Below are 22,393 nucleotides of genomic sequence, written 5' to 3'. Positions count from 1 at the left end.
TCAGGACCCCCACAGGACCACTACAGAGCAGGTATTATTAAGGTGGTGGGTCATTCTCAGCACTGCCATGACACTGACATGGTGGTGGTGTGTTAGTGTGTGTTGTGCTGGTATGAGTGGATAAGACACAGCAGCGCTGATGGAGTTTTTAAACACCTCACTGTCACTGCTGGACTGAGAATAGTCCACCAACCAAAAATATCCAGCCAAGAGCACCCCGTGGGCTGCGTCCTGTGACCACTGATGAAGGTCTACAAGATGACCAACTCAAACAGCAGCAGTAGATGAGCGATTGTCTCTGACTTTACATCTACAAGGTCGACTGACTAGGTAAGAGCGTCTAACAGAGTGGACAGTGAGTGGACACACACTAACACACCACCACTATGTCAGTGTTACTGCAGTGCTGAGAATGATCCACTAAATAATACCTGCTCTGTAGTGGTCCTGTGGGGGTCCTGACCATTGAAGAACAGGGTGAAAAGGGGCTAACAAAGCATGCAGAGGAACAAGATGGACTACAGTCAGTAATTGTAGAACTACAAAGTGCTTCTATATGGTAAGTAGAGCTGATAAAATGTACAGGTGGTGTTAATGATATGGCTGATCAGTGTAAATGAGATGTTCTTGAGTCTACATGCTTTTTGCCCTGTACTTTGACCCCTGCTGCCACTTGGTACAATAGTTATAGGTAATTAATTTAATCAAAACTGGTTAAATTCTCAGTACTTTTCTAAATTTAACTCAGATGGGGGGGGGGGGGGGGGGGGGGAACAGACATCATTTCTGTGGGCCTCAATTTCTCATCAGTGAGTTCGGAGTTAATTGGTGTCGGCTTATCTTGTTCTCGCAGGCGAGATGCTCTTTCTTGCCCGAGAGGACAATATAACGGCTTTCATCCAACGAAACAAACCAAAAAAGGATATTTTTTCCATCTGAATGAAGCTGAGTGGAAAATAAGCTCATATTTTAGGAAACAAGCGGCTTAAACTGATCTGAAGAAGCGAGCGAATAATAATAACGTCTTCCTGTTTCTTTAGATTAAAGGTGAAACCCTGAATAATGTACAGTGCCTTTAATCTATTATTTTCTTTGCTGCTGGCTGGGATCAAAGAAAATCTGTCCATTACGATTAGCTTCTGGGAAAGAATCTAAAGTTAGATTTTAGGTTTTGAAGTTAGTTAGGTTAGGTGGGCGGCCCCGTCTTGGCAGGTTTGTAAACCCCTCGAGTGTTGCTTTGGAAGTATGCCTAGGGTCATTGTCCTGCTGGAAAGTAAACCTCCGCCCCAGTCTCAAATCACTGGCAGACTGAAACAGGTTTTGCTCATGAATATCCCTGTATTTAGCACCATCCATCTTTCCCATGATTATGACCAGTTTCTCAGTCCCTGCTGCTGAAAAACATCCCCACAGCATGATGCTGCCGCCACCATGTTTCACTGTCGGGATGGTGTTCTTGGGGTGTTGGGTTTGCACCAGACAGCGTTTTCCTTGGTGGCCGAAAAGTAGAATTTTAGTCTCATCTGACCGGAGCACCTTCCTCCATACATTTGGGGAGTCTCCCACATGCCTTTTGGCAAATCTTTGGTCTCTGTGCTGCCTCTCTGATTAATGCCCTTCTTGCCCGGTCTGTGAGTTGTGGTGGGCAGCCCCCTCTTGGCAGGTTTGTTATGGTACCATGTTCTTTCCATTTGATGATGGATTTGATGGTGCTCTAACCCAACCCTGACTTCTCAACAACTTTGTCCCTGACTTGTTTGGAGAGCTCCTAGTTCTTGATGATGTTTGGTTAGTGGTGTTGCAGCCTCTGGGGCTTTTCAAAAAAGGTGTACATATACTGACAGATCACGTGACACTTAGATTGCACACAGGTGGACTTTATTTCACTAATTATGTGACTTCTGAAGGTAATTGGTTGCACCAGAACCAGGGTGAATACTTTTGCAAGGCTTTGTATGCGTGGAAAGTGAGAACGTGCAGGGTGATTATAAAAAGCACCTTTAATTAAGAACATGGTCATAGACATGGTCACTGCACCATGATAAATGGAAAAGCTGCTCAAATGCATATTTTTTTTCATTTAATCATTTATTTATTAGCTGCAATTCGCTGCTGATCTTTTTATTCTTGTAAAATAATTAGGTTTGATGAATTATTAATCAGAACAATTTTGTAATATTTGCCTATTTTCTATCCAGTCTAGCAGGTCTTATTAAAAATAAGTTATGAGAAAAACAAACAAACCCCAAAGTGCTCGGGTGGTGCGTCAGTCTTAATACCGCCGAGACCCAAGTCTTACTTCAGAGTCTCTAAGGTGCCGCCAATCATAACGAAAAAGGAGGCGTAGGGGGAATCAACAAATTGCTGTGCAACAGTGACTTCTATTGTTTGGTCGAGCTTGTCACAGGGACATTAGGCATATCCAAATTGGGAGAAAATGCATTTCAAGATTCAAGATATAATATATATATTCTCCAATTTCCCCCCCAATTTTCTCTCCCAATCTAGTCGTATCCAAGTACCCTGATTGCTTTATGCTTCACCTCTACCGATACAACCCTCCACTGCTGACTGAGGAGCTTTGCAACTGACACGCCCCCTCCAACACGTGTGCAGTACCGACTGCATCTTTTCACCTGCACGAGGCGAGTTCATATGTGGATCAACCTTGTGCACGGAGAGCCACACCCCGATCATCATTATTCTTCAACTCTGTGCAGGTGCCATCAATCAGCCAGCAGAGATCACAACTGCACCAGTTATGAGTTTCGATACTATTTTGACAATACATTTACAAATGTACAGTTATTTCCTGTGCTGTTATTTCCTATGAAGTGTGACGGTGCACAAAGCTTAATGTGACATTGTACTAAAACAACAAACAAGGAATTTCATTATTTAAGAGAACCTATGAGCAGTAATAATTAAGAGAGGTTTAGTGTTTCTATGTCGTTCTTTTAATTCATTAAGTCACATTAAGCTTTTTTAACGATAAGCATTTTAGACTCCTTTGGAAAAACTGATTCTTACAATTTCTCAGCACCCTGAGCTCTAAGACAAGTTTAAAAGTGAAACAAGGAAAAAATACAGCTAAATCGAGTTTAAGGGTACAAATTTCTCGACGAAAGGCATCGAGTTTGGGGGACATCAAGTTACAAGGTACCGCTGTATATATTTTTTTAATAAATATACATTAATTCCCACAACACATTCCAGAAAAGCTGGACAGAAGCAACATTTTAGAACCTTGTTATTATTTGATGATTATAAATGACTGAATGATGGTTTCTGCTCTGCTAAAGTTGTTAGCTGCTAAAGCTCATAGCAATTTTATTGTGAAGTTAAAAGTTCTGTAACAACTCTCTATGAACAGGAAGAATCATAAAAATCTAATAATATTATAAAAGGGTCAATACATGTATTCCCTACCTGTCTACTTATTACATCTACAGCAAACAAACGACTCTAGCCATGAATCATGAATGACTCAATAAACTGAATTATAACACTATGGATCTGTTCATAGTACTTGATATGATATTCAATATGGCCTTTAATTAAAGTGGCATCCAATTTATTTCTCCACAGACATCAAGGTGAATGTGACTATCAGAAATAGAAGCACAGCTAAAGATGAAGATTCAAGAGTGATCTAAATGACACATTTGCCCCTATTGTCACTGATCTGAAGGGTCTCTTTACGGGACGAACCCCACAGTTTCGCTACACGATTGTGTCATCTAGGTATTGTGGGCGACTCTTTGGCCAACCTTGACTTGGTGAAGTGGCTCTTCGAAATGCTCTCAGCGAGATGAGGGCTCTGTGGTAATCAGAGTCGAGTACTAAGCCTTCCAAGTGTAAAAGCCCGTCCTAGCACGAAATAGGCAATCAGGCCACGCAGGCCTGGGTCATCATCGAAAACAGTGAAAGAGCTCCAAAAATACATTCGCCCCACGGCTCTTCCTAAGAGAGCAGTTGGTCGGGGAAGTAGCCCCCTTGACACAGAGAGAAAGGAAACACGACATTGTCCTACGCCTTTGACCTCTGTGTCCAAAAAGGTGATTGTAATCATGATTTGGTACAAAAGTAGCATCCAGGAAAGGCTGAGTCTTTGATGAGCAAAGATGATCAGAGGATCTCCAGTTTGTCCACAAATGCGTGACGAAATCTAAATGTTTGAAAACAATTAAACTCAAAGAAAGATTGGAAGGGATTTGCATATTTCTCCCTCTACAGCCTCTTTTCTCCACCTCTGTTGATGTTAGGAGTAAGATCAGCCATAACATTAAAACCACCTCCTTGTTTCTACTCACTGTCCATTTTATCAGCTCCACTTACCATATAGAAGCACTTTGTAGTTCTACAATTACTGACTGTAGTCCATCTGTTTCTCTACATGCTTTGTTAGCCCCCTTTCATGCTGTTCTTTAAGGGTCAGGACCCCCACAGGATCACTACAGAGTAGGTATTATTTGGTTGGTGGATCATTCTCAGCACTGGATTGACGATGACATGGTGGTGGTGTGTTAGTGTGTGTTAAATACCTTCTATTACACACTCCTACCTAGTTGGTCCACCTTGTAGATGTAAAGTCAGAGACGATCACTCATCTCTTGCTGCTGTTTGAGTTGGTCATCTTCTAGACCTTCATCAGTGGTCACAGGACACTGCCCATGGGGCACTGTTGGCTGAATATTTTTGGTTGGTGGACTATTCTCAGTCCAGCAGTGACATTGATGTGTTTAAAAACTCCATCGGCATTGCTGTGTCTGATCCACTCATACCAGCACAACACACACTAACACACCACCACCATGTCAGTGTCACTGCAGTGCTGAGAATGATCCAGCACCCAAATAATACCTACTTTGTGAAGGTCCTGTGGGGGTCCTTACCATTGAAGAACAGCATGAAAGGGAGCTAACAAAGCATGCAGAGAAACAGATGGACTACAGTCAGTAATTGTAGAGCTACAAAATGCTTCTATATGGCAAGTGGAGCTGATTAAATGGACAGTGAGTGTTGAAACAAGGTGGTTTTAATGTTATGGCTGATCAGTGTATGATATTTAACCATGGCAGGAAGACATCATTGGTACTCTCAGTAAAGGAGCATTAATTTTAGGTACATCATTAGGTAAAGTACTGTGCCCAAAGGGCCAGTGTTATACCTTTGATGACATATTAAAGAACAAAATGTCCCAGCACCGTCTTTTCTTCTGACTTCATAAGGAGATAGTAGCAAAACAACACTCGATTTGGTGCTACACCTATTAATAAAGGTCAGGCAGAGAGTCGAATTGAAAATCGACTGCCACTGTGCCCAGCCAAAATGGGGAAAGAAGGCAAAGTGGATTTCTCACCTGCAAAATGTCTTCCCATTACCACCTTTAATGTCAGTCAGATAGGATAAAAAGAACAAGTTTGAAAAGGCAGCCTCGAGTAAAATCATCCTTTAAGGCTTCAATTAAATAGGCACCACCTGGCAAATGCTATGAAAGAGGGAGCAGCGACTGGCAGAGAGGAGAAGAAAGGTGGGCTGAGAATATGAGAAATATTGCTTTAATACGGTAGAGATGAAGTGCTATTTCCTTAAATGTCATCATTAGGGCGTTGCTTTTCTTTTGATGTTATGTTTGACTATGCCGTGATGCCAAAAGAAAAGAAGAGACGGATTCGACTGGGTGGGCATCTTGCTCTCTGGATGCCCTGACCAAATAATTGTGGACCGCCTTTCTACCCATTTAAGTCAAATCCTCGCTAGCATGTGCATCAAATCCAATAGTGCAAATCCATCTTGCAGCAACAACAGCTCAACCTCATAGTGGTCTGTTAGAGTGTTGGTTTCAAACTACCTTTTGAAACAACGTTAGCACAAGAACTGTTTGTTGAGAGCTTAATGTATGGGCTTCCATAGCTATATAACTACACTATTGGACTCTTGAGCAGCAGGAATCTTGGGTTCTAAATTATATACACTACTTCAATACCTAGACGTCTGACGGGCATATCTAGATTTGGCAGATTCTAACATAACCAAGCCAAATTCACATTACGAACGGTAAAATTTGGTGATTGGGAGCTGGGATTAGAACTCTCAACCTTTCAGTTGATAGCCCAAAGCTCTACCCACTAGGCTAAAGTTTGGGTTAAAGGTTAGGATTTGGGATTAGGGTAAGGTTAGTGTTAGGGTTTGGGATAATGGTTAGGATTTGGGATTAGGATAAGGTTTGGGTTAGGGATTGGGTTAAAGGTTAGGATTTGGGTTAAAGATTATGATATGGGGTTAGGTTAGGGTTAGAGTTTGGGTTAAAGGTTAAGGTTTGGGATTAGGGTTAGGTTTGAGTTAGGGTTTGGGTTAAAGGTTAGGGTTTGGGTTATGGTTAGAATTTGGGATTACGGTTAGGTTCGTGTTAGAGTTTGGGTTAAGGGTTAGGATTTGGGATTAGGGTAAGGTTTGGGTTAAAGGTTAGGATTTGGGGTTAGGGTTTGGGTTTGGGTTAAAGGTTAGGATTTGGGATTAGGGTACAGTTTGGGTTAGGGTAAGAGTTTGGGTTAAAGGTTAGGATTTGGGGTTAGGTTAGTGTTAGAGTTTGGGTTAAAGGTTAGGATTTGGGGTTTGGGTTTAAGGTTAGGATTTGGGGTTAGGATTAAGGTTAGGGTTGGGGTTTGGGTTAAATGTTAGATAGATAAATAGATAGATAGATAGATAATCTTTATTGTCCATCTCAAACTGAGACAGAAATTTGTCTTTGACCTTTATTACACTCACAATCACAAATACACAATTCACATACATACAATTCACATACTACATACAACATAGGTTAAAACAATTAAGACATTATGTTTTATGAATTTAAAATTGTGATTGACGATGGAACAAATGATCTTTTGTAAACTTTTTTCCGAGCTAATGGAACCTTATATCTCCTTCCTGATGGAAGTAACTGAAAGTGTGGGTGTAGTGGATGAGATGGGTCTGCAGTGATCAGGGTGGCTTTCCTGAGCACTGCTCGCTCATACAATGCTGATAATGGTGTCTGTGAGAAGCCTGTAATTTTGCTACCTTGTTTAATAATGCGAGACAATTGTACCTTGTGCTTAATTGTAAGAAAGTTATACCAGGATGTGATATTAAAAATAAGTACAGATTCAATGAGTGATCTATAGACAGCTGTTAAAATGTCTGTGCTAACATTAAAAGTCCTGAGCTTCCTCAACAGGTTAAGTCTTTGTTGTGCCTTTTTGTAGATACAATTACTGTGATTTGTGAAGGTCAGGCAGTTATCAATCTCCGTTCCCAGATATTTAAACGACTCAACCGGCTCCACCAGCTGGCCCTGTATGCTAAGAGGCTGGGATTAGGATTTGGGATTAGGGTTAGGTAAGTGTTAGAGTTTGGGTAAAAGGTTAGGATTTGGGATTAGGGTTAAAGGTTAGGATTTGGGATTAGGGTTAGATTAGTGTTTGGGTTAAAGGTTAGGATTTGGGATTAGGGTTAGGTTCGTGTTAGAGTTTGGGTTAAAGGTTAGGATTTGGGATTGGGGTTAGGTTAGGGTTAGAGTTTGGGTTAAAGGTTGGGATTTGGGGTTTGGGTAAGGTTAGGGTTTAAGGTTAGGATTTGGAATTAGGGTTAGGGTTAAGGTTAGGATTTGGGATTAGGGTTAGGTTAGTGTTAGAGTTTGGGTTAAAGGTTAGGATTTGGGGTTAGGGTTAAGGTTTGGGATAAAGGTTAGGATTTGGGGTTAGGGTTAGGTTAGGGTTTAGGATAAAGGTTAGGATTTAGGGTTAGGGTTAAGGTTAGGGTACCTCTTTGTTAAATGCCAAGTACAAAAATGCCTCATGGTTTAACACAGTGCACAGACATCATTAACCATCTTCTAAATGTAAGTGAAGACACAACTGTGGTCAAGCTCTTAAATCTAAACAAATGGGGACATTTATAGAGGTAAAGGATATAATAATTAATTGTCCACATACTTTTATTATGTAGGGAATCTTGGCCATGTACCATCCTTTAGAAATCCTTTGGACTCTACTGTATCTCATCCATCCAGATACAGATTTTCTTCAAGTCTCTTATCCCAAATTTAAGCGTCTGCAAACGTGTACTGGAACACGGATTATACTTTCCACGACGGATCATAACTTTCCAAATCCCTCCCTGTCAGCTCAAACGCTAGCCATTTGCGACAAGCAGCCCAAATCCCACAGCCAACAGAACTGCAAACTTCAAACATCTCCATCAAATCCGTCCAACTCTGCTGCCAAACCTTTCACAAGTACGTGCCTCGGCGCGGTCAATTTCCTCCCACCGATATGCCGCATGTTTGAAAGGAACACCCGAAGAACTCCTTAAAAGTTTCAAGAGGCTCTGATAGGTGGAACCGATCCACAGAAAACCGTGGGTGTGTTTGATATATCTGAAGTTGCGCTCGTGGTTTCATCCCAGACTCGCTTTAGCTCGCTCTGAGACCTGTCGTGGTTCGTATTCGCAGGTAAATCAGCTTCAAGAGGATTCTGGGATTGAAGACATTAAAGCAAGCACGAAGTCTCAGAAGCAAGCTGGAAACTTTCCGAACTCGCACGCAACACATATCACTTACAGAGTCATTCAAACACACATCATTCTTTTGTTTCTCACTCTGTCTAAACAATTTTTGCATAAGACGCTAAGATTGGCAGCACTAGCTTTCTAAAGTCTTTTACACCAAACCCTTGGGTTTTACCACCAAATCTTTATCTACATCCTGGTCATTTACACACATCTTTGATAGGCATAACATTATGACCACCTTCCGGATATTGTGTTGGTCCCCCTTTTGCTGCCAAAACAGCCCTGACCCGTCGAGGCATGGACTCCACTAGACCCCTGAAGGTGTGCAGTGGAATCTGGCACCAAGATGTTAGCAGCAGATCCTTTAACTCCTGTAAGTTGCAAGGTGAGGCTTCCATAGATCGGTGCATTATTCTGCTGAAAGAGGCCACAGCCATCAGGGAATACCGTTTCCATGAAAGGGTGTACATGGTCTGCATCAATGCTTAGGTAGGTGGTACGTGTCAAAGTAACATCCACATGGATGGCAGGACCCAAGGTTTCCCAGCAGAACATTGCCCAAAGCATCACACTGCCTCTGCCGGCATCCTGGTGCCATGTGTTCCCCACGTGATGTAAAAGAAAACGTGATTCATCAGACCAGGCCACCTTCCTCCATTGCTCCGTGGTCCAGTTCCAATGCTCACCCATGGGCACCCTGACTGGTCTGCGGCTATGCAGCCCCATATGCAACAAACTGCAATGCATTGTGTATTCTGACACCTTTCTATCAGAACCAGCATTAACTTCTTCAGCAGTTTGAGCTACAGTAGCTCGTCTGTTGGATTGGACAACACGGGCCATCAATGAGCCATGACCCTGTCACCGGCTTACCACTGTTTCTTCCTTGGACCACATTTGATACATACTGACCACTGCAGACCAGAAACACCCCACAAGACCTGTTGTTTTGGAGATGCTCTGACCCAGTCGTCTAGCCATCACAATTTGGCCCTTGTCAAACTCTCTCAAATCCTCACCCTCGCCCATTTTTCCTGCTTCTAACACATCGGCTTTGAGGATAAAATGTTCACTTGCTGCCTAAAATTTCCCACCCACTAACAGGTGCCATGATGAAGAGATGATCAGTGTTATTCATCTCACCTGTCAGTTGTCATAATGTTATGCCTGGTCGGTGTATATAACATTGTTGTGCTTTTACCCATCACTACTTCTATTGCTACCAACCCCCCTGACTGATAAACATCTACAAATGTCCTGTTTAAGCAGTTCTGATGAAGCTTAAACCAGGTTTAAGACTCTGTCTTCAATCAAAGTAACTCATCACAGAGAGAGGACTGTTCTCTCACGCTGGCTCTGACCTTTGTTTTTTTCCATTTCCCCCCTTAAAAGCATTTCACCTTCCTGCTGCACTCTCTCCAGATCCCCAAACAAGACTTTGATGTGTTTTGTCTTCAGGAACCCCAAATTACTCTCGTGCACTTCTCCTGCTTTCTCTAGCCACTTCCCTTTCTCTTTTTCGTAAAAGCCGGCGTCACCTGCAATGTCTTTTTTAGCAGAGCTAAAAATGGCTGAAATATGACCGGTTGCTAAGAGAGGAAGACTTTAAAACCAATGAATGTCAATTTTAACCATTAAATAATTAAAGAAAATAATTCCTAGTTTGTTAATTATATTAAATAGAAACATCTCAATTTACTAAGTTACTTACAGGGGTTGGACAAAATAACTGAAACACCTGTCATTTTAGTGTGGGAGGTTTCATGGCTAAATTGGACCAGTCTGGTGGCCAATCTTCATTAATTGCACATTGCACCAGTAAGAGCAGAGTGTGAAGGTTCAATTAGCAGGGTAAGAGCACAGTTTTGCTCAAAATATTGCAATGCACACAACATTATGGGTGACATACCAGAGTTCAAAAGAGGACAAATTGTTGGTGCACGTCTTGCTGGCGCATCTGTGACCAAGACAGCAAGTCTTTGTGATGTATCAAGAGCCACGGTATCCAGGGTAATGTCAGCATACCACCAAGAAGGACAAACCACATCCAACAGGATTAACTGTGGACGCAAGAGGAAGCTGTCTGAAAGGGATGTTCGGGTGCTAACCCGGATTGTATCCAAAAAACATAAAACCACGGCTGCCCAAATCACGGCAGAATTAAATGTGCACCTCAACTCTCCTGTTTCCACCAGAACTGTCCGTCGGGAGCTCCACAGGGTCGATATACACGGCCGGGCTGCTATAGCCAAACCTTTGGTCACTCGTGCCAATGCCAAACGTCGGTTTCAATGGTGCAAGGAGCGCAAATCTTGGGCTGTGGACAATGTGAAACATGTATTGTTCTCTGATGAGTCCACCTTTACTGTTTTCCCCACATCCGGGAGAGTTACGGTGTGGAGAAGCCCCAAAGAAGCGTACCACCCAGACTGTTGCATGCCCAGAGTGAAGCATGGGGGTGGATCAGTGATGGTTTGGGCTGCCATATCATGGCATTCCCTTGGCCCAATACTTGTGCTAGATGGGCGCGTCACTGCCAAGGACTACCGAACCATTCTGGAGGACCATGTGCATCCAATGGCGGTGCCGTGTATCAGGATGACAATGCACCAATACAGACAGCAAGACTGGTGAAAGATTGGTTTGATGAACATGAAAGTGAAGTTGAACATCTCCCATGGCCTGCACAGTCACCAGATCTAAATATTATTGAGCCACTTTGGGGTGTTTTGGAGACGTTTTCCTCCACCAGCATCACGTAGTGACCTGGCCACTATCCTGCAAGAAGAATTGTATATGTCATTTCCAAGACGAATTGACGCTGTATTGGCCGCAAAAGGAGGCCCTACACCATACTAATAAATTATTGTGGTCTAAAACCAGGTGTTTCAGTTATTTTGTCCAACCCCTGTATATTTAAAGAGTGACGATATTTAATTTGATTACTCTACTTTGTTACTATTAGCATTATTACTGCCATAGCCACAGGTGTATGAAAGCAAGCACCTAGGCATGCAGACTGCTGCTACAAACATTTGTGAAAGAATGGGTCGCTCTCAGGAGCTCAGTGAATTCCAGTGTGGTAACGTGATAGGATGCCACCCGTGCAACAAATCCAGTTGTGAAATTTCCTTGCTACTAAATATTCCACAGTCGACAGTCAGTGCTATTATAACAAAGTGGAAGCGATTGGAAATTACAGCAACTCAGCCACGAAGTGGTAGGCCACGTAAAATGAAAAGTCTGGGTTTGGCGGTTGCCAGAAAAATGGTATTTGTCGCATTGTGCCAAGTGTAAAGTTTGGTGGAGGGGGGATTATGGTGTGGGGTTGTTCTTCAGGAGTTGGGCTCCGCCCCTTAGTTCCAGTGAAAGGAACTCCTAATGCTTCAGCATATCAAGAGATTTTGGACAATTTCATGCTAACAACTTTGTGGGAACAGTTTGTGGATGGCCCCTTCCTGTTCCAACATGATTGCGCACCAGTGCACAAAGCAAGGTCCATAAAAACATGGATGAGTGAGTTTGGTGTGGAAGAACTTGACTGGCCTGCATAGAGTCCTGACCTCAACCCGATAAAACACCTTTGGGATGAATTAGAGCGGAGACTGCGAGCCAGGTCTTCTCATCCAACGTCAGTGTCTGACCTCACAAATGCACTTCTGGAAGAATGGTCAAAAATTCCCATTAACACACTCCTAAATCTTGTTTAGCTTTCCCAGAAGAGTTGAAGCTGTTATAGCTGCAAAGGGTGGGCCGACATCATATTAAACCCTATGGATTAGGAATGGGACGTCACTCAAGTTCATATGCATGTGAAGGCAGACGAGCGAATACTTTCGGCAATATAGTGTATCTGTGACAAGAGGTGCTCGGGTGGTGCAGCACTGAAGTACGTAAGCCCACTATCACTAATATCTGGGGATCCAGGAATCGAATCTCGGTGGTGCTATTGGTCAGTCAGGTGTCTGCATGGATGTGATTGCCTAACCTAGCCATTCAGAGGTGCACCAGTATGAGGAAGGTCATCCAGACCAGATCTTCTGTGGTGGTGGTGTTTTGGCTGTATGCTTTAGGTCACTGATGTGCTGAAAGATGATGTAATGGTCTACTCACGCATGCACCCTAATCAGACAGCAGGTGTCACTGTTCCATAGGCAATGAAGCCTGTTTACAAACCCTATATAGCCTTCCCTCTCTCAGACACTGCTAACTTTGTCTGAAGAGTGCCCAACTCGTCTGGTGAACAACACTGAGACTCCAACCAAGTGGTTAAAGAATAATGGACTGCTGTGCCACATTTATTTCCATGTTTTATCACTGCTTTATCATGGTTAGGGTTGGGTAATGATAGAGTAGGGTCGATTTCCCTGGAATTACTAGGCATAATGCAGAAATAGCCCATCTAACAAGATGCCAATCCATCATGAGGCCTTGGATATCCAGATACACATAGTCCCCCACCAACAGTGTGTACAAGGATGTCTGTACCTAGACAACCGACTAGCTGACAGCACTGCTGTGGATTCGAACCCTAATTTACTGCTGAACCACTCAAGTGTCATACAATTATTATGACTCAGTTGATATTTATCGCAATCAGTGGGTACAAATACAAGACCACACAGTGTCACAAAGCCACACAAACTAATACAGTGCCAGTTGCTTCCCTTCTGTAAAACAATGACCAAATGTCATGTCAAAAGAACAGTTGCCAAGTCCCTTGACACAGTGATATACACCAATCAGGCATAACATTTCTACACTCACTGTTCATTTAGAAGCACTTTGTAGTTCTACAATTACTGACTGTAGTCCATCAGTGTCTTTACATACTTTTTTAGCCTGCTTTCACCCTGTTCCTCAATGGTCAGGACCCCCACAGGACCACTACAGAGTAGGTATTATTTGGGTGGTGGATCATTCTCAGCACTGCAGTGACCATGACATGGTGGTGGTGTGTTAGTGTGTGTTGTGCTGGTATGAGTGGATAAGACACAGCAGCGCTGCTGGAGTTTTTAAACACCTCACTGTCACTGCTGGACTGAGAATAGTCCATCAACCAAAAATATCCAGCCAACAGTGCCCTGTGGGCTGCGTCATGTGACCACTGATTAAGGTCAGATGACCAACTCCAACAGCAGCAATAGATGAGCAATCGTCTCTGACTTTACACCTACAAGGTGGACCAACTAGGTCTAATAGTGTGTCTGATCCACTCATACCAGTACAACACACATTAACACACCACCACCATGTCAGTGTCACTGCAATGCTGAGAATGATCCACCATCTAAATAATACCTGTCCTGTGGTGGTCCTGACCATTGAAAAACAGGGTGAAAGCAGGCTAAAAAAGTATGTAGAGAAACAGATGGACTACATCTGTTGATGCATGCTCAATAATCCAGGTACACAAATCCACAAAGTTGAATCAGTTCATGTGGACACAAGTTTGTTGTAGAGATACGTTTCGTCACTCAATCCGAATGACTTCTTCAGTCTGAGCTGGTGTTGAATACCCCAACCTTATATGCAGTTGATTTGCATAACGACTGATCACTACCCATTGCATAACAATGAAACTGGTGATCAGGTCCATATGCAATTCACAATGAGCATTAATTACGACTTTGAAAAAGTTCCTGTCACTTATACACTTTTTAAAAGTCTATATTCATTCCCTCTTCCTGTGGGTCCTGGCTTACATCCATTCAGTAAACATAGTTTACAAAGAAGTTGCTCTAAACTTCTATTACAAATGCACTTTCTTGCCCCGAGGATAAAATAAGCAGGTCGGAATACACAACATGAAAACCTACTTTCTTTTTTCCCGTGACAGCACAAGAGCCCTCGACACCGTCTCTGCGGTGCAGGAGCAGATCCAAAAATCAGATGTCCTCTGCATGTATATTATGGTGTGTTTACAGAAAGAGACATAACACAGGGCACTCCAATACCTTAAACCTAAAAAGTTAAACCTCCTGCCAAATACACATAACAATATTACAACCTCAAATCAGAAAAAGTTAGGACAGTATGGACGATGCAAATAATAAAAAACACACAGTTTCTTACATTTACATTGACTTTTATTTCATTGCAGAGATATTTCATGTTTTGTCTATTAATAAACATCCATTCCTGCATTTCAGACCTGCAACACATTTCAAAAAAAGTTGGGACAGTGTGTTGAAAAGTGTGCAGCATGTGGTTTTGCATTGTCTTGTTAAAAAATGCATGGACGTCCCTGGAAAAGACGACATCTTGAAGGCAGCATATGTTGCTCTAAGACCTCAATGTACTTTTCTGCATTAATGCTGCCATCACAGAAGTGTACATGACCTTTGCCACGGGCACTGACACAGACCCATACCATGACACACCCTGGTTTTTGAACTTGTTCCTGATAACAGTCTGGATGGTCCTGGATTGCTGATTCATCTGACCACAATACACGTTTCCACCGTGTGATGGTCCATCCTAGATGCCTCTAGTAATGTTTGTCTACTCTACAGTAAAGAGACATAATGGCCATGTTTTAAATTTAGTCATTGCCAGTTTCTTATGACAGTTCTTTTGCCATAAGAAGCAGCCAGCAGTGGATTCAGAAATCCTGACCAATGAGGAGTAAACTCTTCCCGAATTCACTTTTCCCAGACATTTAGGTCTGTTCGTCCCCTAACCAGGCCAGTAGCACTGCTTAAACTTCAACTCAAGAGCTCAAACTCTCTAGCTGCGCCAACTTAGTGCCCAGACCTGATAGGAATAGGTGTGGCTAAAGTAGATGAAGCCAGTAATTCAAACAGATGCCCATATACCTTTCACTGTGGTATCCTCCACTCCATCATCATTACTGTCCTGACAGCTGAAAATAAATACCCATGTTATTGAACTCTAAATTGCAGGAGCCGCTTATGATCCTGTGCAGGTTCAGAATCACTGAACATGAGCTTGCCAGATTAAACCAAATAGTTCCTGGCAGAACAGAAAAAAATACATCATTACCTTAATATAAACCAGGATCTCAGCGGTGGTGGGCTAATGTAATAGAAAACTGGCATCGCCTGAGTGGGGTTCAGCATTGAAGGCAGACGCTCTACAGCGTGAGCTAGCTGGCAGCTCATTATTAATTTTCATATTGTTAAATTCTTATCCACTAGATTATTATGGTCAGGGTCGAGGAAGGTACAGTTCCATTGGGAAACACTGGGTAATCCACTACAAGGCTACGACCAACCCCTCCCTTCCATAGACATAACCAATTATGTCTGTGTAGACTCCTGGATGACCAATAATACCACTTCAAGATTTGAACCCGAATTGTTCGTTAAAATTACGAAATCTCAGCTATAAATTAACCATAGGGACGAACCTTTGGAGGGTTTGGTTGTATTAGCCGGACCGATTGCAATTATATCCATAAAGCTCAGTCTCAACAGGCAAACATTAGCTGAAGAGCTGCAACAGCTCAAATTGTTGATATTTTGAAGTGGAAACATTGTAAAGATATGTTCAAAACCTGGAGTAGGTATTTTTGATGACATAAGTAAACTCCAAATGCATTTGCCCTTATGGCCCTGGATGCTGGGTGGTACACAAAAACCTGTTAATGCGTTTCATGGTCCTGTGGACTTATATATTATATGCTTAAACACCGAACAGGCATAACTTTATGACCACCTCCTTGTTTCTCTTACTGTCCATTTTATCAGCCCTACTTACCATATAGAAGCACTTTGTATTTCTACAATTACTGACTGTAGTCCATCTGTTTCTCTACATACTTTGTTAGCCCCCTTTCATGCTGTTCTTCAATGGTCAGGACTCTCCCAAGACCACCACTGAGCAGGTATTATTTAGGTGGTGGATCATTCTCAGCACTGCAGTGACACTGACATGGTGGTGGTGTGTTAGTGTGTGTTGTGCTGGTATGAGCTTTTAAATACCGTGTCCACTCACTGTCCACTCTATTAGACACTCCTACCTAGTTGGTCCACCTTGTAGATGTAAAGTCAGAGACGATTGCTCGTCTATTGGTGCTGTTTGACTTGGTCATCTTCTAGACCTTCATCGGTGTTCACAGGACGCTGTTGGCTGGATATTTTTGGTTGGTGGACTAATCTCAGTCCAGCAGTGACAGTGAGGTGTTCCACTCATACCAGCACAAACACACTAACACACCACCACCATGTCAGTGTCACTGCAGTGCTGAGAATGATCCACCACCTAAATAATACTTACTCTGACGTGGTCCTGTGGGGGTCCTGACCATTACAGAACAGGGTAAAAGCAGGCTAAAAAAGTATGTAGAGAAACAGATGGACTACAGCTAGTAATTGTAGAACTACAAAGTGCTTCTATATGGTAAGTGGATAAAATGGACAGCAAGTGTAGAAACAAGGAGGTGGTCATAATGTAAAAAAAAAACAAGTCCTAGCCAACCTCACTAAAACTCTTGCACGGTAAATGGAAGTAAATCCCTGCAGTCATGTTCTGTCACTCTGTTTAACACAGCAATAACGTACCCAGGAGTAGTGACTGAAACCAAACCTAAGAAGAAATTCGATTAACGTCGTTTTGAACTTGATGCCTTTACACATTTCAATCAGAATTTTTGATATGTTAGTTACTGTGGTAAATAAAAAGAAATCCCTTGTTTACCCAAACAAAGACGCAGCAACATGGCGGGGTAGGGTTTGTCTGCCAGCACAGCGCGGCAGATTTAGACAACGTGCAAATCTCATTACGCACCAGGTGGTAATTATTAGGCAAATAATTTAGAAGCTAAAAAAACCCTCTGATCTTGTGCGTTCTCGGCATCGCAGCTATCGCCCCATGAGCCCTGAAAACCGACAGGCTGAAGCAGAGAGCCGTCGTCATGGAGACAACCGTGCCCGCCGAGTAAGCGGGTTTATTATGGGGGGATCGATGGTGTGGTAGTGATGTTGGTATGAGAGGAGTTACCAAGTTACCATGATTATTGCATTATGGAGAATGACTTGCAGAGAATGCTACATCAACATATGGACCAACATTTATTCATTCATTCAGTCATTCATTCATTCATTCATGCATTCATTCATTCATTCATTCTGTCATTTATTCATTTATTCATTCTTTCCGTCATTTATTCATTTATTTACTCATTCCATTATTCATTTATTCCATCATTTATTCATTCATTCATTCATTCTGTCATTTATTCATTTATTCATTCTTTCCGTCATTTATTCATTTATTTACTCATTCCATTATTCATTTATTCCATCATTTATTCATTCATTCATTCTGTCATTCATTCATTCATTCATTCCTTTATTCAGTCATTCATTCATTTATTCATTTACTCATTTATTCATTAGTTCATTCATTCATTCCTTAATTCCTACATTTTTTTGTTTGTTCGTTCATTCGATCATTCATTCCTTTATTCATTCCTTTATTTATTCCTTCCTTCATTCATTCATTCCGTCATTTATTCATTCATTCCTTCATTCCTTCCTTCCTTCATTCATTCCTTTATTCATTCATTACTTTAATCCTTTATTTCTAAATTCCTTCCTTCATTCATTTCTTCATTCCTTCATTAATTAATTAATTCATTTATTCAATAAATAATTAGATAATTAATTAATTCCTTCATTCCTTTATTTCTTTATTCATTCCTTTATTCATTAATCAATAAATTCATTCATTGCTTCATTCATTCATTCATTCCTTCCTTCACTCATTCATTTCTTTATTCCATCGTTCGTTCGTTCATTCATTCATTTCCCTTCATTCATTTAATTCTTTCCTTCATTCCTTTATTGCTTAATTTATCCCGTCATTCATTAATTAATACGTTTATTTATTTATTTATTTATTTATTTATTCATTCCTTTATTAGGTCATTCCTTTATTTATTCATTGCTTCATTCATTCCTTCATTCCTTCATTCATTCCTTCATTCATTCATTCTTTCCTGTCTGCTTGTCTGGCTTTATTTGATTTACTAGTTGAAAGGCAGGAAACACCCTGACCAAACAAACACACACATTCACACCCTGGGGGATTTCAGTGTCTCCAATTGAGAACATGCAAACTCCACACGGTAAGAACTCAGACTGCTCCACCTGGGAATCGAACCCAGGACTTTCTTGCTGTGAGGTGACAGTGCTACCCACCAAACCACAACATCTTCCAATTAGACCTGGAACCTCTATGGACCAGCATTGGCAGTGAACTGGGTCAAACTGTAGAACATTAGGACATTAAACATGCTACTGTTGTATTTTACCAGTCAATTTCACTCTTATTAAAAGGTGAAAAGTCTGGGAGCAACAACAGCTCAAAGCCACCCAAGCTTACTCACTAGACAGGAATACCAAGTGTAGTCAGTCTACAGCAGTGTCGATTCTGGATTGCAGCCCTCGCTCCTGAGAACCAAAACAAACATCTCCAGTGGCTTTACTCATTAGTCTACCACTGTCCCTAAAGGTGGGGTGCTCGAGTAATGCAGTGATAAAGCAATCTAGCCCTCCAGTGCTGAGATCTTGAGTTGTCAAGTTTGGGTGCCTACATAGACACACGATTGGCTATTTGTCTGTAAGAGGCCGGACAATGGTTGAACAGGGTATCCTCATGACTGCAGCCTCTGCTGGCTGATCGATAGCATATGCACAATAAGACGTTGGACTATGGAGATCAATGTGACCCTACTCGGTGAGTAGTGATGGTCAGCAGCACTATGGTCGGGTAAGTGGATATGAATATAACAATACAGCTCACGATCAAACCATAAAACAAAGAAGATCTTACCTATTAATTCTTTATTTCTTACGTCTAAGGCCATGTTTCGTAAGGCAGTAGCCACTGCACACACCACTCGGTCGTTGTCTATCCGCAACAGTTCAACCAGGACGGGCAGGCCTTTTTCTTTCCTCACTGCTGCACGGATGTAGACCGACCACTGAAGGGAAACAAAGAACAATAAGTCATACAGACTGCTGACCAAGTGTAGGAATGCTACTGTCGGATGCAGACAAATTCAGAGGTGACCTGCGTCATTTAATAAGTGCATGGGACCTCGGGTGGCACTGTGGTGCACCTTAAATACTAGGTGCCACACAACCCGGTTCCTATCAGGGTTCCTCACTGTCTGTGAGGACGTTTGCCAAGTCTGCAGGAGTGTCCTCCAGGTAATTCGGTTTCCCACCAGCATACAGTAGGCAAATTAATTACTTTACACTGTCTCTCAGGCGCTGGGGTGGCAAAGTGGTCTAGAGTCAAACCTGGAGTCTAGAGTCTACCACATCTATCCATCCATCCATCCATCCAGTCTATCTGTCTGTCTGTCTATCCTCTCTGTCTGCCTAACTGTCTGTCTATCTATATATCTATCTGTCTGTCTGTCTATCTATCTATCCTGTTCGTCCGTCTATCTATCATGTCTATCTATTTATCTGTCTGTATCTGTCTGTCCGTCCGTCCATCCTGTCTGTCTGTCTGTCTGTCTGTCTGTCTGTCTGTCTGTCTGTCCAGTCTGTCTGTCTGTCTGTCTGTCTATCTATCTATCCATCTTCTGGTTTAAATGAGTGGACGGGTGTTGGATGCTTTCTAGTCTCTCTCCCCACATGTGAAGTCAAACTTTTTGATTTAACCCCCGGGTGAGGACGTTTAATCCTGCGGCACTGAGCAAAAAAACACGGTTAAAAGACTTCAGGCTCATCCTGCTTGGCGCCTGTATCTCTCCATCTCCCTGCCTGGAAGTATCGATCCCGCAGTGGCACTCCGAACAGATTACGGTGCCAACAACAGAGCTAAAGCAAGCTTTTGTCTAAGAGAGAGCTGGAGAGAGGAATCAAAGAAGGGAGAGAAAGAAACGGTGTGATTGGTTTGTATGTGCGAGAGAAGCGAATAATTCCTGATTTCCTGATAGAAACACACACCTTAGGCCTGTAGCTAAGTTAGCCATGTTGGCAATTCTCACAGGGGTTGGAGCCAATCACTCATGGGAATGTGACTAGCCGACTACTTACTGAACCACTGGTCTGGTGCGGGAATTTTAAACAATCTGTCTGTCTGTCTGTCTGTCTGTCTGTCTGTCTGTCTGTCCATCCGTCTATCTATCTATCTATCTATCTATCTATCTGTCTGTCCGTCTGTCCGTCTATCCATCTATCTATATATCTATCTATCTATCTATCGTACGTACGTACGTACGTACGTACGTACGTAACAAAACGGACATTCAATTTACCAGATTTGTCCGTTAAATTAAGGTCAGTTAAATCAAGGTTCTACTGTACACACAAACCAACATATGATCATTTACCTTCCAGCTCCCGGCAGCCAGGTTCTGCAGTGCTCCTGCCGCCCCCTCGAGTGTATCCGGGTTCGAGCACTCGGACAGCAGCGTGAGGTATGGCTTGACGATGGAAGGATGCCACAACATCTGGATCCCCTTGGGAGGCTCGGCTGTGTCTGGGAGAGGGCCAACGCCATCCCACTGCAAGTAAAGACAGAGAGATAAAGGTCAGAAGACGTATATATTGTATGTATATATTGAAGGAGGCGCTTATAGATCCAGATATCATCGACTGGGTAATCCACGTTCTCTAAGGCTGACGGGGTCAGAGGAGGCACTACCCTATGACTGACAGGCACAGAAGAGGCACCAACTTTATTGGGACTTACAGATCCAGAAACCATGAGGTCTGTCCAAAACCTAGTGAGCTACCTTCCTGCCTACTGCCTACCTTGACAGTCGCCTAAGTAGCTGTCTAACTGACATCAAACTCTACAAGGCAGATTATTTAGACACACTACTTAGACAGCGCTTACATCATTGGTTGTCCCTGCCCACTGCTGCAGGGTTAGCTTACTAAGCTAACAGAGCTCAGCCTCAGGCCATTCAAATCAATGGGCTGAGGTGAGGCAACCTGCTCACATCTCCTTCCCATTGTCACTGAAAAACTCAAAATTGCAAACACTTGAGGAGAGCCTGTGGAGCTTCTTCGTTATTCAGTCAGAATATCACTCACAATAAGGCATCTCCAGTAGGCAGCATTTTAAGGCATCTAAGAATTTAGACATGCCTTCTTCTCAGGAGCTTGTAGGATGATGCAAAATGCTGTCTATGTATAGAGACCCATTGTCTCATTCCCTTAAACTGACAGGCAGAGGAATGGAAGCAAAGGCCATGCCTATTTCCTGGGCACAGAGAAGACACCTACAGTACTTTACTGGTACTAACAGTTACAGTGACCATGCCTTTAAACTTTGTGGTATGACCTCCTAGCTCTGCTCTTTGTGCAACTCTTTATCTGTGGGTACAATGGAAGGGTACCAGGTGAAATGTAGGAACGACCCTGGAAAGGTCGCCAGTCCATCACAGGGCACACACACATTTACACAATTTTATTAACATCTCTAATACGTCCTTGGACTGTGAGAGGAAACCGGATCACCAGGATGAAACCCACACAGACAGGGGGAGAACATGCATGCTCCAAACAAAAAGGACCCAGACTGCTCCACCTGGGAATCAAACCCAAGACCTTACTGCTGTGGTGAAATACCATGCAACCACTAATATATTAGATTGCACCGATTAACAAAGTAAATGGAACAGTTGGTTCTTGTCATGGTCTGGAAGAGAACTAACAGCTGCTGGAACACTGTCCATAGTCAAGTACTTGGTCACTACTGGTGGGTGGATGGGTGGATGGATAAATAGTTAGATAGACAGATAAATAGTTAGATAGACAGATAGACAGATAGATAGACAGATAGAAAGACAGGCAGACAGATAGATACATAGACAGACAGATAGATAGATAGATAGATAGAT

The 22,393-nt window shown here is 42.5% G+C and overlaps 1 protein-coding gene across 1 annotated transcript in view; it reads right to left on the bottom strand.

The window, feature by feature from the left end:
• The window catches only part of LOC134301329 (catenin delta-2-like), a 190,598-nt gene that overhangs the window by 33,604 nt on the left and 134,601 nt on the right, over window positions 1-22,393 (bottom strand). The window contains exons 10-11 of the mRNA XM_062985993.1: window positions 20,876-21,049; window positions 19,360-19,510 (exon numbers count right to left, since the gene is read on the bottom strand). Coding sequence (XP_062842063.1) covers window positions 19,360-19,510; window positions 20,876-21,049 — 325 coding nt within the window. The remainder of the gene's footprint in view (window positions 1-19,359; window positions 19,511-20,875; window positions 21,050-22,393) is intronic.

This window comes from Trichomycterus rosablanca, chromosome 23 (genome assembly GCF_030014385.1).
Source record: "Trichomycterus rosablanca isolate fTriRos1 chromosome 23, fTriRos1.hap1, whole genome shotgun sequence".
NCBI lineage: Eukaryota > Metazoa > Chordata > Actinopteri > Siluriformes > Trichomycteridae > Trichomycterus > Trichomycterus rosablanca.
This window is presented reverse-complemented; position numbering and strand designations above follow the sequence as displayed.